The sequence below is a fragment of the Syngnathoides biaculeatus genome, chromosome 16, assembly GCF_019802595.1.
Source record: "Syngnathoides biaculeatus isolate LvHL_M chromosome 16, ASM1980259v1, whole genome shotgun sequence".
NCBI lineage: Eukaryota > Metazoa > Chordata > Actinopteri > Syngnathiformes > Syngnathidae > Syngnathoides > Syngnathoides biaculeatus.
In genome coordinates, this window is record NC_084655.1 from 20,773,345 (window position 1) to 20,789,225 (window position 15,881).

The following is a 15,881-nucleotide window of genomic DNA, read 5'->3' on the forward strand; positions in this document are numbered from 1 at the left end:
TAGAACATCTGAAGTTTATTTGGGCTTTCTTCACATGGTTTGCAGGCGTGTGCTGGCTCTCATTTAAAGGAAAACTCCGGTGGTTTGGAGTAACAATGCATCCAATAGGTCATGTAAAATGTACTCTATCTTGTCTGCAATGTGATGTTAAATCCTCTTTTGAGGAGATTTTTATCGACAATTACGAATTTTCAGGTGCGCCGCCATTTTCGCGAGTTACTTGACCTACATGCGCGGATGTGACGTGTTACGTGCCGTTCCAAACGCTCGATTACACGGGACACCATTATGCCCAGCGTTGATTTCTCGGATTTATCCTCATCTGATGAAGAAACAGCAGTATCGGTTGATCGGGAAGACGGAGGAATACTTCCATACAGATTTGAACCTGTGGCTGTAAATAATGTTGAATATTCGGATGGCTCTTCTGGCGGAACGACGCGGAGTCTGACGGCGAAAATGGCGGCGCACCTGAAAATTCGTAATTTTCGATAAAAATCTTCTCAAAACACTATTAAATGAGAAGGGATTTAACATCACATTATCATAATACATGACCTGTTGGATACATTGTTACTCCAAACCACCGGAATGTTCCTTTAAACATGAGTTGAAAACCGATTGGATGATTGTGACCACAGCCACAGCTCAGTTTTAAGAGGGTGTGGACACTTACGCAACATTACTATTTCAGTTATTTTCTGGACATCATCCCTTCAAAGAATTTCTTCATTTTTTTGATTGAGTTGTACAAATTATTAGCCAAATTATTGGTGGAAAAAGGTTTACAATATCTCGGTCACTAAAACCTGACATTTGAAAAGGGGTGTGTCGACTTTTAATATCCGCCGTGTATTCCGCTCGGTACAAAACTGGCATGGAAACGAGATTGAAAAACATCCGGAGCAGCAGTCTTCTTCAAATTTGATGCCCCAAAGATAAATGCCCATCCCTAACATCATATTACTATTTTTGTATTTCTTTGTTTTCCAATGTTATGCAACTTGTGTTTTTTTAATATTATTTTTTTAATAGTTTTTTTTACATTTTTTTATATATTTTTCCCACTTGTGGCCAGAGGAGCGCCCCGAAACCTACCCCGAAACCTTCCCGGCGACTTCCCGCTACCCTCACAGGTCGTGCGCGCGCGTTGTACGTGGCAAAATACTCCATATTACGATACATTACAAACAACAAAGAAATATGTATACCTTTTTATCTTCCTATTTGGGACTACGCTCGTAAAATCAACAAGCACAAACCGGATTTGTGTAAAAGGTTAGGCCTATTAGCGTGAATATCCTATCGGCGTTTGCTTAGTTTTTACTTTTACTGTGCCAAAGTGACTATGAAAATCTTTTGGATTTAAAAAAGAAGAAGAAAAATGGAACAGATATGAAATATATGCGTGGAGTCCAGATGGTTACTGATGCGTCCTCGTGGAGCTTCCGTGTTTCCTGTGCCTTTAATGGGGACGGACTCTCTATTCGCGCTGGCTCTTCTGGAGGTGGTCCGCCTCCGCCCCGACCAGCTGAGGGTCCTTCAGCACCGCCGCCATCTCCGGGCTGTCTACGCTTACCAGCTCCCCCTCCTCCACTTCCACGTGGACCCCCAGCCCGTTCTCCTCGCCCTTGGGCAGGCCCCCCGCCTCCGTCGCCTCGGCTATCTCCGAGTGGTCCACCGCCGCCACCTCCTCGGCGCCCTCGCGTATCTTCTTGACGTAGAAGGTGAAGGGGGGCACGCGGTAGACGCTGGTCTTGGAGCGGGCGTAGATGGCGTGGTCGGGTGTGAGGGACTTCTTCACCTTCTCTTTGGAGGCCTTCATTTTGACCCGGCGTTCCATCTTGGGGGTCATGCGGGTGCTCAGTTTGCTCATCTTCTTCTCAAGGTTGTGCTTGGTCTTCTCCAGGTTGTCGCGGGTTTTCTGCCTGGTCTTCTCCATGTTCTCTCGGGTCCTCTGCCTGGTCTTCTCCAGGTTCTCCTTGGTCTTCAGCTTGGTCTTCTCCATGTTCTCCTTGGAGAAGGTCTTCTTGATGCTGTCCACTTGCTTCTTGGTGGATCGCTGCAGGCGCTTGGTTCGGGACTCCTCCACGATCTCCTCGATCTCCACCTCGTCGTCCGAGTTGAGGTTGGCCGGCTGGGCCTCGCCCTCGCCGCCCTCCTCGGGTATCTGCTGGAGACCCTCCATCGTCCTGTCCACGGCGAGCGCCTCTGCCGGCTTGACTGTTTTCGCGGCCTTCATTTGGTCCTGAAAACAGTAGAATAGCGCCAAAAAAATTAAAAATCATTAGCATGCGAGCAGAACCTCTGCTGATTGGAAATATTTGCAAAACGCCGAAATGCAAAACCATTTTCCCCAATATTGAAGCATATGAAGAATGTGACGTTAATTTCAAGCCCAAATGTCATCCCTACAAACGTTCTAAAATAGATATTGTAATGAAAAATACATATAACATTATTCACTTCAATGTCTATTTGAAAAAATAAATACGAGCGGAGAGCGCGTCATCCATGCGCAAAGTTGCGGAAGTCTCATTCGACATTCAAGTGGTCGCCATATTGGCTGCATCTTCTGTCCGTGACATCACACTGGGACATTCGCCATTGAAAACACGCTGTGGCCCCCGTTATGGGACACCCCCCTTCTGACACGGAAGCTCTTTTCGAAGAAGCGAACATCTCACCGCCGAGTGAGGTGACTGGGGAAAAATTACCCTATCGCCACGTTTAGATGATATGCGGATCACGGCCAAACCGCGTGCGGCCGAACCACCTCCCGGCCCGATCCACCTCCGCGATGGCGGTGATAAAAACAACACCGGCTGTGAGCGACGACAACGCCGCGGCCAAACGTGGAAGCCTTCGCCGGCGAGCCCGACACGGAAGCCGTCCGGCGCGCACATCGACACATTTAGCCCCCCTGTCGTACGTACGTGGATCTTTTGTTACGTTATAAGAGACGGATTACGTGGTCCCCCCCAAACTATTATTTTTTTTTTAGTACCTGTATGCAAACTTAGCTGTCATTTGGAACCCACAAAGCTCTCATCCTTCGTACCCTGCAATCCATTTTTCACGACGAACCGGGTCTTTTGGAAAAGCACGAAGAGCGAATCCATCCTCTCACGTGTTCGAGCAATATATACGATACAAAGAGTCGGCATTTTGGCTAGCACCAAGGAACAACGATCTACCTTCCCAGCATGTAAAACTATTAGAAACGTACGAGACCGCTTGAGTGGGCGTCTGCTACTAGCGTCATTTCCTGTTTCTTCTCCAAAAACAAATCCCTCGAGAGGATTTTTATGGCGGGAGTGACAAAAAGCCATGTACGTCAAAATCGTGTTGTGTGGTGAAAAAACGGATAGATTCATTCCGGCTGCCTGTTTATTTTTTTCATTAATAACATACTAAAAATCATGACAGCGGCACTTCTGTTATCACGCAGAAAGAGTAATTAACCTCTGGGTAGAAAAGTGGAAATGAAAGCTTCTGACTCATCCTTATGAAAGGTTCAGGCAGCGGGCAAAAAGCAATTTCGCAGCGCCACCCGGCGGTGGCGCGCCACATCGGGTCGCCGTGAAAGCGTCACGATGACACCAAATTGAGGTTGATGCGGTCGACTGCTATCGGAAGCCACATCGAGAAAATATCTCTCGAGCTACGCGGGCGGGAGCAAGAGAAGAATTTCATTTTGCATCGACTTAGTCAGACGGAGAGAAGCGCGTGTTCACTTCCTGCCGTTTTGTCAGCCATCTCCCGACGACGGTCGCACGCCAGAAGGTCTCCACTTTCATTTCCGAGGGAGAATCGACACGACCACAGACGAACATTCGTACAACAGTCCGGAGATGATTCATGCCAAAATTTTAAATGAGTATGTTCATCATCCTCAACATTTTCAGAATCTCTCTTTGAGTGTATGTATATATATATTAATGTGTGTGTGCGTATACACACATACACTGTGTATATGACACACTATGCGTACTATATGAAGGTTATTTTCAAATGAAAAAAAAAATCACCTGTTATGAAACATTAAGCTGTCAAAGTCAAGACAGAAGACAGATGAAAGAAATGGCCCGCTTCCAACATGGACACATGACCCAGTCATAAAAATGGACATTCCCTTCCCCCGTGGAACGGACTGGACTGGGTCGGGGGGGCCGGTTCGGTTCTCTGTCTGCGTGGGTTTATTCTGGGCTGGCCTTTTCCTCTCCTCCGGATTCCAACCTACATTTTCTGGCCAGCCGCCGAGCCGGCGCTCAGCCCTATACATGGACAACGCCACCGCTCTGCCCCCCCCCCCCCCACCACCACCACCACCATCCCCTGCATGGCAACAGGTAAACACGAGGCCTCGTCGCCATGGCGACCGGCTCCAAACCTCGCCTGGCGCAGCTGGTGCGGTTTATGAGGGCAAACAGCCGACGACGAACGGCGAAGCATCTTAATTAAACGTGCGCCCGAGGAAGTGATGTCACGAGGTGGAAGGCTACTTATCAACAAAGTTGTCGAGTTTAATCGTCAGGATGTTTTTTTCAAAACCTTCACTTCATATTCCATACCAAAAAGTGTGAAAAGAGACGAGCTTGGTTGAGCCGCCGTATTCATAACTTTGAACCGCAGATGAGCAGTTTCACAACGTCGCAGATGTCACAGCAAGTCAAAAGCGCCCTTTCGCGTGATCATGGGTGAGATCGAAAATTAGTTTTGATTATGATGCTTTTTCTATTGCAGAAGAGGGGAAATTCCTATTCAGAAAATATGATTTTTGTAAAAAAAAAAATATATGTTATTTTTAGTGGCTATCGCCCAACCCTGATGGAAGGTGATCTGAATGTGTTTCCAGGACAGGACCAAAAAAACTCAAATTAATATCAATTTTTGTCTGATTTGTCTGCATTTTCAAACAATAGAAATATAAATAATATACATTATTTATATTATATTTATATCTGAAGTATTATCTTTAGAAGTGTGGAGGCAATGTTTGAAGTAAGGGTCATTTTTGCCATTTTAACAGTCATAAAAGATTTTTTAAAGTTGAAAAGTGGGGTTAATGACACATATAATCCATCATAATCCATCCATTTTTCTTAGCTGCTTATCCTCACAAGTGTCGAGGGAGTGCTGGAGCCTATCCCAGCTGTCAACGGGCAAGAGGAGGCGGGGTACACCCTGAAATGGTCGCCAGCCAATCGCAGGGCACATGGAGACAAACGGTCACAATCACACCTACGGGCAATTCAGAGTGTCCAATTCACGTTGCATGTTTTTGGGATGCGGGAGAAAACCCACGCAGACACGGGGAGAACATGCAAACTCCACACAGGTAGGGCCGGGATTGAACCCGAGTCCCCAGAACTGTGAGGTCAACGCTTTACCAGCTGAGCCACCGTGCCGCCTCGAAATAGAAATCGTCTACATTATTTATATTATATTTATATCTTAAGTATTACTTTTGGAACTATGCAGGCAATGTTTTAAGTAACATTTTTTGCTATTTTAACAATCATAAAAGATTTTTTTAAAGTTGAAAACTGTGGTAAATGATGATATCGCAGATGTTCCTCATGCATATAGTTTTTGGAGAAAAATCATGCTTAATTATGCTAAATGTAATAACTGCAGTTTTTTCTTTCCTTTTTTTCTTGAAGAGCTATCGTTGAGGCCGCACAATTTTTTTTTAAATAACTACTCCGTAAAAGCCAAAAGGAAAAGCAAAATGGCGTTCAGATGATCTTAGATATCAATTGAGACAGTGACTCAGCGATCGAAGTGGCAAATAAAAACAAGGAAAGCCAAAGAAAAAGCAAAACGCGAACACACCGAGTTCATCTTTTGATCGAGACGCGCAACCCTCCACAGAAATGGAATCGCAATCCAACCACTGTCACGTCGTGCAAGGGTGATGTATATATATATAAAATCCTGTACCGCTATATATATATATATATATATATATATATATATATATATATATATATATATATATAGCGGTACAGGATTTTGCAATTGTTTCAATATGATCTCATGTTAACAGGAATCATCGTCTGTTGCCGCTGGAAACGTTATCGGAAATAGTGAGTCACGCAACACAACAACGGAAAATTGTGCGTTTTACACATCGGCAGCGGTACTGACAAAACTACATACAAAAGATGTGAAATGGGGGGGGGGGGGAAATCCTAGAATTGTTCATGAAGTTTTGGTTTGCGTTTGAACCTGAAGCTATTCTGTCATCACAGTACCACCTAGTGGCAAATGTAGGTACAACATGGCTTGGCAGCTTCTCTGCAAAGTGCCGTACTTCATCCCCAAAGATATTTAATATTTCCCCCTTTGCCCGAGGTTTGATTGTGTTTGGATTGTACTTGATCATTATCAATTAAAAAAAAAGGATATTTTTTTTAGGGGTTAGATCGGGGTTACTCTCAATTTACAACGTTGCGAGTTTTGAAAGTGAAATCTTTGGTTTGTGTGAAATTTGAAGGTTGAAACTGAGCGCGTTTGAGAAAGGGAGGCTCTGTTGCTGAAGTTTCCCGTCAAGTGAATCATACCTAAAGCAGAATTTGGTCACGTGCGCGCGCGCGTTTGCTGCGCTTGCCACGACAACAGTGAAGTGAGTGGCACCGTAATGCCGTATGCTGTTGTGACATGAATAGAAATCATATGTCATAAAATAACATCATCGGTTCATCAAATGTTTGTCTAAAATCAAACTGGAATAACGGATTTATTATGCCGCAACTAAATAAATTAGCAAATATCAGTCCTACCCAGTGCCTACCTACCTTTTCATCATGAATATTATGATCATCAATCTGCATCACCGTGGCAACAACTACATGGTTCTTGGTTTGTGTCATTATCTAACTTGGACACTCTAAATTGCCCGTAGGTGTGATTGTGAGTGCAACTGTTTGTCTCCACGTGCCCTGCGATTGGCTGGCGACCAGTTCAGGGTGTACCCCGCCTCCTGCCCGTTGACCGCTGGGGTAGGCTCCGGCGCTCCCGTGACCCTCGTGAGGATAAGTGGCAAAGAAAATGGATGCATTTATCGTATATTTTCACTGGCTATCACATTGTGTGATGCAATATAAAACAAAGATGTTTTCAAAGATAATGCTAAGGTAACGTATTGAAGTATTCATCCATCCGTCCATTTTCTTAGCCGCTTATCCTCACAAGTGTCGTGGGAGTGCAGGAGCCTATCCCAGCTGTCAACGGGCAGGAGGCGAGGTACACCCTGAAGTGGTCGCCAGCCAATCGCGGGGCACATCAAGACAAACAGCCGCACTGACAATCACACCTAGGGGCAATTTAGAGTGTCCAATTAATGTTGCATGTTTTGGGGATGTGGGAGGAAACCGGAGTGCCCACGCGGAGAAAACCAACGCAGGCACGGGGAGAATATGCAAACTCCGCACAGGCGGGTCCGGAATTGAACCCGGGACCTCAGAACTGTGAGGCTTTATCAGCTTAGCCACTGTGCCGCCATATTGAGGTATTGATTTATCATTACGGTTGGAGTTCGCTTCATGCTGAGAGCTGCCTGTTTGTAATATTTACGTCGCGAAATATAGTGAGCAAACTATCATTCAATCATTTTATGCGTCCATCTTGTGAACGTAAAGCGTTATTGACAGCTTCCCTCAATATACAGACAGTAGGATACGTTAATTTTGCCACTTTAGCATAGAATATGATTTTGCGTCATTCTGCCTATATTTGACATGTACACAATCAAAAATGGCGTGAACATACAGCACTTGAACATTTCTGATCGAGCCCCACCATCTTGGCACACACGCCATTCCTTTTCGGGCAGCGCGACGCGGGGCCCTCCGCGCTGGGCTCAGCTGTCGGATCCCGTCTGCCCCTCGCAGCTGTGGGTTCTGCCCCCACAATGAGCGACGCAGGCCCGCGGGAGGCCACGTGAGAGCGGCGGAGCGGCCAGTGGACCCCGCGAGTCTCGAAAGCGTGCCGAAGGGCTAAAATAAGCCCCGCTTAGTCTGCTCGGGCGATTGAATGTGCCTGAAGTCCACCTACATCTCCTTATGTTTTTGACGCATGTGACATTTTTTTAGTTTTGAAAGATTAGATTTCACTTTTGTCACAACTTATACTCTTTTATGACTGTGAGGAATGGAAATTGCACAAGCACCAAACAGAGGCCTCACTATTCCCCCTCATTGTGGTTCTTCCACAATTACAGGGGAAGTTCAGTGTTCCCATCTATTTCATTCGCCGCTTATCCTCACGAGGGTCGCAGGGAGTGCTGGAGCCTCTCCCGGCTGTCAACGGCCAGGAGGCAGGCTACACCCTGAACTGGTCGCCAGCCAATCGCAGTGCACATCGAGAACAAACAGCCGCACTCACAACTCACACCTATGGGCAATTTAGAGCGTCCAATTCATGTTGCTTTTTTTCGGGATGTTGGCGGAAACCCGAGCGGCCGGAGAAAACCCACCCAGGCACGGGGGAGAAGATGCAAACTCCACACAGGCAGGTCAGGGATTGAACCGGGGACCTCAGAACAGTGAGGCCAACGGTTTACCAGCTGATCCACCGTGCTGCCAAGTTCAGTGTTTACATATTTACACATTCTGCAAGGTGGAAAATTTAACCTTTGTATGGTATGAGTAATATATATATAAGTATATATATATATATTTTTTTATATTAATTCATTTTGCAGACCCCACGATTCATCACTTAAACTGCTCCCTTTGCACAATTGACATCGTTAACACACTTATGTATATAGATTTCACATCTTGCACGTCTTATAAGGAATAATTCATATAAACAGAAATATTTTGTTCTTGTTGCTACGTCGTTCCTAAGTCAATAGTTGGAACTTATGACGAGGCGGCGGCTTCGTTCGTTCATTCATATTGAAATGGACACACAAGTGACGTAGTGTGCAGCATTTTTTTTCCCACTTCAGGGTTTTCCACAGGTGGATGACGGGGAACAAGCACCCGTTTTGTCTAACATTATGTAAAATTTAACGTGGGAAAAAAAAGTACTTTACGGCATAAAGTGATACCCTGGCCATATTGGTTTTATGGCCGATAATTTAACACATTTAGCAAGATCCTAAAAACAACACAAAAATGTCACGACGGAGATCCAAGACTTTTGCACAGTCCTCTACACTTTCACATACTCCAACACTTTGTCTGTATTCAATCAGTGAGATTTACACAAATATTTATGAGAAAGTAAGTTCCATGAGAAAATTTCATTAATATTAAAATATATCAACAACAGATGACAAAAAAAATCCTACATACAATAACATTATTATATGTTTCATCTATGTACAAGTTTTTGTGGAAACGCTGATAAACTCAAATATCGTTTACAAATAAATAAAGCTAATAAATTACTAATAGGTATTGTAAAATAATATTGCTGGGGTGTCAAAGTCATTTTTGTCACGGGTGACATTGTAGTTATGATTTCCCTCAGTTATGCAGTTATGACCGCGAATCGATGAAAATCTTTGGCCCCATCATATTTACACAGGGAATTTATGAACTCGGTTTGGAATCAGAAATGGAGTTTGTGCGTTTTTCAACTGGTAACACAAAAAAGTTTGCAATCTCGCAACTTGATCATTTATGATATGATGATTTGAAATTTTGTTCAAGATTATCACAAAAATCATGGAAGTTAAGATACATGATTTCCCTTCATGGGCCAGATAAAATCATGCGGCGGGCCCGATCTGGACCCCGGGCCTTGAGTTTGACACCAGTGTAATGGTGGATGAGTGGCTAGCGCATCTCCCTCAGTTCTGAGGGCTAGGGTTCGAATCTGAGCCCCCAAAATTCCTGTGTGGTGCTTACGCGTTCTCTCCGTGGTTCTGTGGGGTTTTAGGTGTGAATGTGAACTACTGTTTGTCTATGTGTTCTGCGATTGGCCAGTGACCGGTCCAGACGTTGCCTAATGTCAGACAGCACTCCTAGGACAAGATGTACAGTTTGTCCCCGGGAGTTGGAGCCGTTCTAGTACGACATACATGATTAGAGCAATTAGAGTCCCTAAGAGAGCAAAAGTCCAGTCCAATGACCATTGTGCAAAGGGCGTCAAGAGTCCAAATACGCAACAACTGGCTAATCAAGTTGTGCAAGTGAGAACTGACCTTCCATGCGAGCTGACATGCAAAAGTGAAATGTGGAGCCGGCCAGACGGCTTTCCACTCGCACGAAAGAAAGACACGGTGAATTTCGACGTGAAGGGGCCGAAGACAGGCACGAAGTGTGCGCGTAACGTGGCAAAAAAGACGGCGCAAAGGCTGTGGGTTAAAGGTCCGAGCCGGGTGGGGGTAAAATCTGAGATGAAGGAAGGGGAGTTGAGTCCTGGCAGGGAGATGCCAGGGAGATGAATCACGACGCTAAATCGGTGTTGGGTTTGTGTAAGAACTCCGCAGTTGTCTGGCCTGAAGGGAGGTCCGCTAAGTGCGGCATGAGAAAAAAACAATTGCAACAAGTGGAACTGATTGGTACACTCAAGTGTAGTGCTGAGCGAAAGCCGAGAGGTTGATGAGTTTGGCTAAAAGACAAGCAGACTGTAAGTGACACACGCTCCGTGTAGTGGGGGTAACAGCCGCAACACACCCAGATTCCAGTCGCGCGCTCTCAACGGACACAAGACATCATCGACTGGATTTAGCCACGCAATTTAATCGTCGCTGCAACAAAGTCACAAAGCTGCAAATGAAGCGCAGGCTTCTTCGTAAAACAAACTTCATCTTTTGGTCTTATGACCAAAGTCATTGTTCACAGCAAAGATCTTATCAATGAATATGCCTCTGGGTGATTTGGATAAAGGGCAGCTCCTCAGTCCAGCCCGTTCATCCCGGTCTGCCCACCCACCTCACGTGGTCCACAAGCGCTCCAAAATGTGCCTCCAGTTTCTAGGAGCTACTGAAACGAAGTATGACTTCAAATACTTGGGGTCAACAATACAGAACGATGGAGAGTGTGGTAAGGAATTGAAGAAACGGGTCCAAGCGGGATGGAACAGTTGGCGGAAGGTGTCTGGTGTTCTATGTGACAGAAGACTCTCCGAAAGCATGAAGGGCAAAGTTTATAAAACAGTGGTGAGGCCGGCCGTGATGGACAGATTAGAGACGGTGGCTCTGAAGAAACAACAGGAAGCAGAACTGGAATTAGCCGAAATGAAGATGATGAGGTTCTCGCTTGGTGAGAACAGGTAAAGAAGAAGAAATTGGGCGTGAATCAAGCAGATCCAGTCGAGGCCTTGGTGGATTGTTTGCTTTTGGCTAACAGCTATTTGTATTTTTATTCATGTTTTACCCATTTCTATTTCTTTCAATACACTATTTTTGTATGTGCCACAGTCTCAACAATATGCTGCCCGTCTATTAACTTGGAAAAGGAAAACCAAGGTAGGCCTGCAGACTGTTGGACTTAGCTGTTTTTCATTTATGGCCTAGAAGTCTTCCTACAAATATTTATCGCAGTCATGACTTTACCACTGCATAAGTACAAACTCGCCAGTATAGGAATGCAAGTTCAAAACCGACGGCCTCTTGTGTGCTTTACCTCACGTCACCCCGCTGTTGCTAGCTAACGCAGCTATTCTCGGTGCATGCATCCAGATTAAAATCCGACACCTGTAGTTAACGCTGCATTATCAAGCCGGGCTACGAAGTCCTTTAGGGAAAGCAAAGCTCGAGTCGGTAAATGACGACCACGCGCCGAGACGAGAGGCTTTCAAAGGAGAATGCATTTCTGTTCCACTGACATTCACGCCACTGTAACCTCCGCGTGGCTTACCCTTATCTCATCCTTAACCTGATTTGGAGTCTAAATTTGTCCCGACGCAACACATTAGCACGCGCAAAGAGGAAAGTGGTAAAACTCCACGCCAATATCTCGCCAGGCCATCAAATTAAAAACAATGCAGCCCATCCCTGGTGGCCAAAAAAAAAAGGGGGAGGATGAAAGAATAGCGACGGGCAGTGTGATAACAGCTAGCTTAAAACAGCTGCTCAGAAAATGGGATCGGGTTGAAACAATCATAACAGCGTTAGTGCCGATTAATACAAATGTTTGGTTGCCGTTCTAAATAGATACAAGATAAACACGGATAAAAAAAAAGTCTCACATAGCAATTCATCATCGGTGTGATTTATAGCAAATAAACTTAAACATTCTTTTCATGAGGAATTTCATCAAAGTCGAAAAAACTGTCGGCTTTACATAAATGAATCAAAGACAAAGAGAAGGGAATCTAAATCCGTTAAGATGTTGAATGTCACGTGACCAGTGCAGAACACAGACTAGCTGACTTCCTGTGTCTTCTTTGCTAACGATCAAAACTAGCACCACACGCTTGATTGAAGACAATCTTGCTAAAATTTTCTCTGTTTTATTATGGCCGGTGTCTTTGGATAAAAGTTAAATACATGGATATCAATTCTGTATACAAATATCATACATTTTTCATTTTTATACATTTTTTTTGGCATTTTATCATTATTTTTCAATTGTTTTTCCCCCGGTTTTAAATGTTTTATTTATTTCTATTCAAATGCTTTTAATCTTGTAAAGCACAATGAGTAAACTTGTGTATGAAATGCGCTATATTAATACATCAGCTTTGCTTTAAATGGAAACATGAAAGAAGCCCAAACACCGTCGACTGTTTTGTGATCTTTGGTGACATCTTGTGTTTAAAAAAAAATGGAGTATTTGAGATAGTAATACTGTCTGTCGCCATGGTACCTCAGTAAATGTGAAATCTGAATTAAAATCATTCACACGTCCTTGAATTTCAAACATTTTTCTTCCGTGAGAGCTGGAATCAGGTCATCCGGATTTCTTGAGCTTATCGCGTCGCTACCTCAGAACCTCCGCCTAGCTGTCTGCCCCGAGCTAGCGCTGCGAACATAACAAATACTTGTGCTCTCACGAGTAGTGAGGTTGGGTTCTTCTACACGGAGACAACCAATCAGAGGAAAGTGGGCGGTCTTAGCCAAATATGGACAAAGTGGATACAAAACTGGGTCAAACAGCAGTAGTTGTGAGAGGGGGCTTTTCTGTCCACATTAGAGAGTCAGTCTATGGACATCTAAATAGCCAAAATATACGTTCTTTAAGACTATTGGCAATTGGAATAGCCGACGCTGGCGAGTCTTAGGACTATTCTATGCGATCACATTCAATCTCATTTTCATACTCTCTGAGCCGTGCGAACCTACCTAAAGATGTTCGCTCGTTATAATCTACATCTGACAACCAGGCCCTTTCTGAATATCATTTGAAGGGAGATAAAATGCTCAAATTTCTCCCGTTTCTTGATTTGTGTAAACCTGTTCCAGACGCAGTGAGTATAAAGTTCCTTGTAAGTATTCCATTTAAGAACGTACTGCTTACTATTTGCTGCTAAATTCTTGCGAGGAGGCACGAACCGTGTAGAGGATCGCCAAGCAACGGGGCCACCTGCTTGGTGTAATTTATTCAGCCCTAATACCCACGGATGAATTTCCGACAGATACCAATCGTGAAATCAATCTGCTCTTGCTGCAAAATTCACAGGGAGGTGGGTGGGGTGGACGTTTCAGCATCCTGGAGCAGATCACGACAGACTCGCACATGTGTGGGAAATCTCACGAAAAGCGCCGCTGAAAACTAAACCTCAGCCGGGCCGGACGTGAGAGCGTGTCCTGCTAAAAACGGAGCACCGCGGAATGAGTGTCAAGTTCACAACGGTAGCGGTATCGCTTCACCCCATCACCCTTTCGCACGTTAACTCATATAGTGGCCTTTATTTTATGACTTTTGTTTCCAAAATAATGCGGCTGCCGACAGGTACGAATCACCCGGATCGCTCTCGGCGACCTTTACGATGCGGCTAACGACGTCTTCATCTTGTGCCACAGCAACCTGCCAACTATGCTTCGATAGAGGTGGGGCTCTGGCTCCATCTCGAGTCCCCCCGCCCTCTCTCTGTGGTCGGCGTTCGGGAAGCTAATAATTTTATTTACACCTACGTATTTATAGCATCTGGCTGGCTAATCACGACGGAATTCCTGCAATGGGAGTGGTTGAATTCAGCCTCTCCGTGACAAAACAACACCGAATACAGCCAATGTTGGATAAGGGGTGAATTGTCTGGGGCATACCCAGGACATGAAGCTGTGGTTAAAATAAATAAAGTTAAATTTGACATATTTTATATTTTAATGAGAGTATTGGTTCGACTACAAATCGCGCATGTCTAAATATGTTCCTCATAAGACCACCGTTCCGACGTCCTGTTTCTGCTGGCTAGCTAACCCTCCCTCCGCCGTGTAGGGCAGCGAACCCCTGCGCCCCCAGGTTGCCAGGGAAACAAGGAAGTAAAATAAATAACAGAGAGTTAAAGTGACACTGTCATGAGATTGGGATTGTTTTTTCCTGCTGATTTTGCGGAATGTAGCGTATGGAGATGGCCCACCTGGTAGATGAGGACTTTGAAGTTGCGCCTTTTGAGCAGCTCGCTCTCGTTGCTCTCCAGCTTCTTGATCTGGCCCGCCTGCTTCTCCAGGTTGCCGCGCACCGTCTTGACGTTGACGCTGACTTTGCGGACCTTGTCCAGCATCTTGTTGACGGTGGCGGACGTGCCCAGGTGGCTCTTGGACAGCTTGGACAGTTCCCCCTGGATGGTGGAGACGGACTTCTCCATGGCCTCCTGGCGAGACTCCAGCCCAGTCTGGGTCTGCTGGATCTGGTCCACCACGCCGATGATTTTATCTAGCAGGGCCAAGACCAGGACGCCGTTCATCTGGGCTTCGCTCTTGACCTCCTCGGAGGGGTTGCCCCCGTCCACCGCCGGCTCGGCGGCGGCACCCACCAGGGCGACGTTGTCGTCATCGCAGGGCACCTCTGCCAGAGCGCCGCGCTCCTTCTGGACCCCTGTATCCGCCATGGCTGTCAGCTTCGAAAACAAACGGCTCGTACTCCCTCTGCGGATAAAAATAACCCCTTTAAAAGAGAAAAATACCCACACCAGGATCCCCTTTACTCGCTCTAGACTTTACGTGTCTGCCTGCTCACTAAACCCCTCTGTGCCTGCGCCTCTGGGATACCAGCCAGCCGAGAGAAGTCGGGCCTCTCGCATGTGCCGCTCCATGTGAAACCACCCAGTCAGAATTTTCCTGACCCACCTCCCCCTGGCCCCCTCCTGGGAGGACTCCGCCTTCTCCGTCCTGTGGATTAATGGATGAATGAATCTTTGAGTGTTTATATATATTTATTTAAATACGTTTGTATGTGACCTTTAATTATGGTAAATTTTACTCGTGTCATTACTTATGTAATTAATCGGGGAGTTTAAATTGCCCCTAGGTGTGATTTTGATTATTAGTGTTGCCTGTCTCTATGTGCCCTGCGATTGGCTGGCAACCAGTTCAGGGTGTACCCTGCCTCCCGCCCAATGACAGCTGGAATCGGCTCCAGCACTCCTGTGACCCTTGTGAGGATAAGTGGCTCAGAAAACAGATGGATGGATATTTTTGTATATTGAAACGCAGTTTTGATTTTGAGACTGTGCACATTGTTACAAATGTGAAGACTATACAGTAGCAGGGCTCAGCAACGTTTTTGAGGGCTACTTTGTTAGCACCGATCGTATGAAGGGTTACGTGACCTGTTTGCGACAAATTTCCGACTCACTTCATTACACGTACATAAAATACTTTTGTTTTCATTTATTGTAGTAAATGACATTACAGATGTGTAAAAATTTTAATTCACGTCAGTAAGTCAGATTCAGAATTTAAAGCACAAATAATAGTAACAATTTGTGGCCTATGGTAATTTTAGAACATACCTCGCGGGCGCCTTATA

General features: G+C 45.2%; 1 protein-coding gene across 4 annotated transcripts in view; it reads right to left on the minus strand.

Moving 5' to 3' along the window:
- cavin1a (caveolae associated protein 1a) overlaps positions 1 to 15,881 on the minus strand; it is a 16,707-nt gene continuing 826 nt past the window's right edge. For 2 of the 4 annotated variants that reach the window (XM_061845936.1, XM_061845938.1), the window contains exons 2-4: positions 15,074 to 15,241; positions 14,491 to 14,998; positions 1 to 2,248 (exon numbers count right to left, since the gene is read on the minus strand). In XM_061845936.1, the coding sequence (XP_061701920.1) occupies positions 1,484 to 2,248; positions 14,491 to 14,998; positions 15,074 to 15,165 (1,365 nt within the window). In that variant the 5' untranslated portion in view covers positions 15,166 to 15,241 and the 3' untranslated portion in view covers positions 1 to 1,483. The remainder of the gene's footprint in view (positions 2,249 to 14,490; positions 14,999 to 15,073; positions 15,242 to 15,881) is intronic. The other 2 variants (XM_061845939.1, XM_061845940.1) reach the window with 1 other exon arrangement.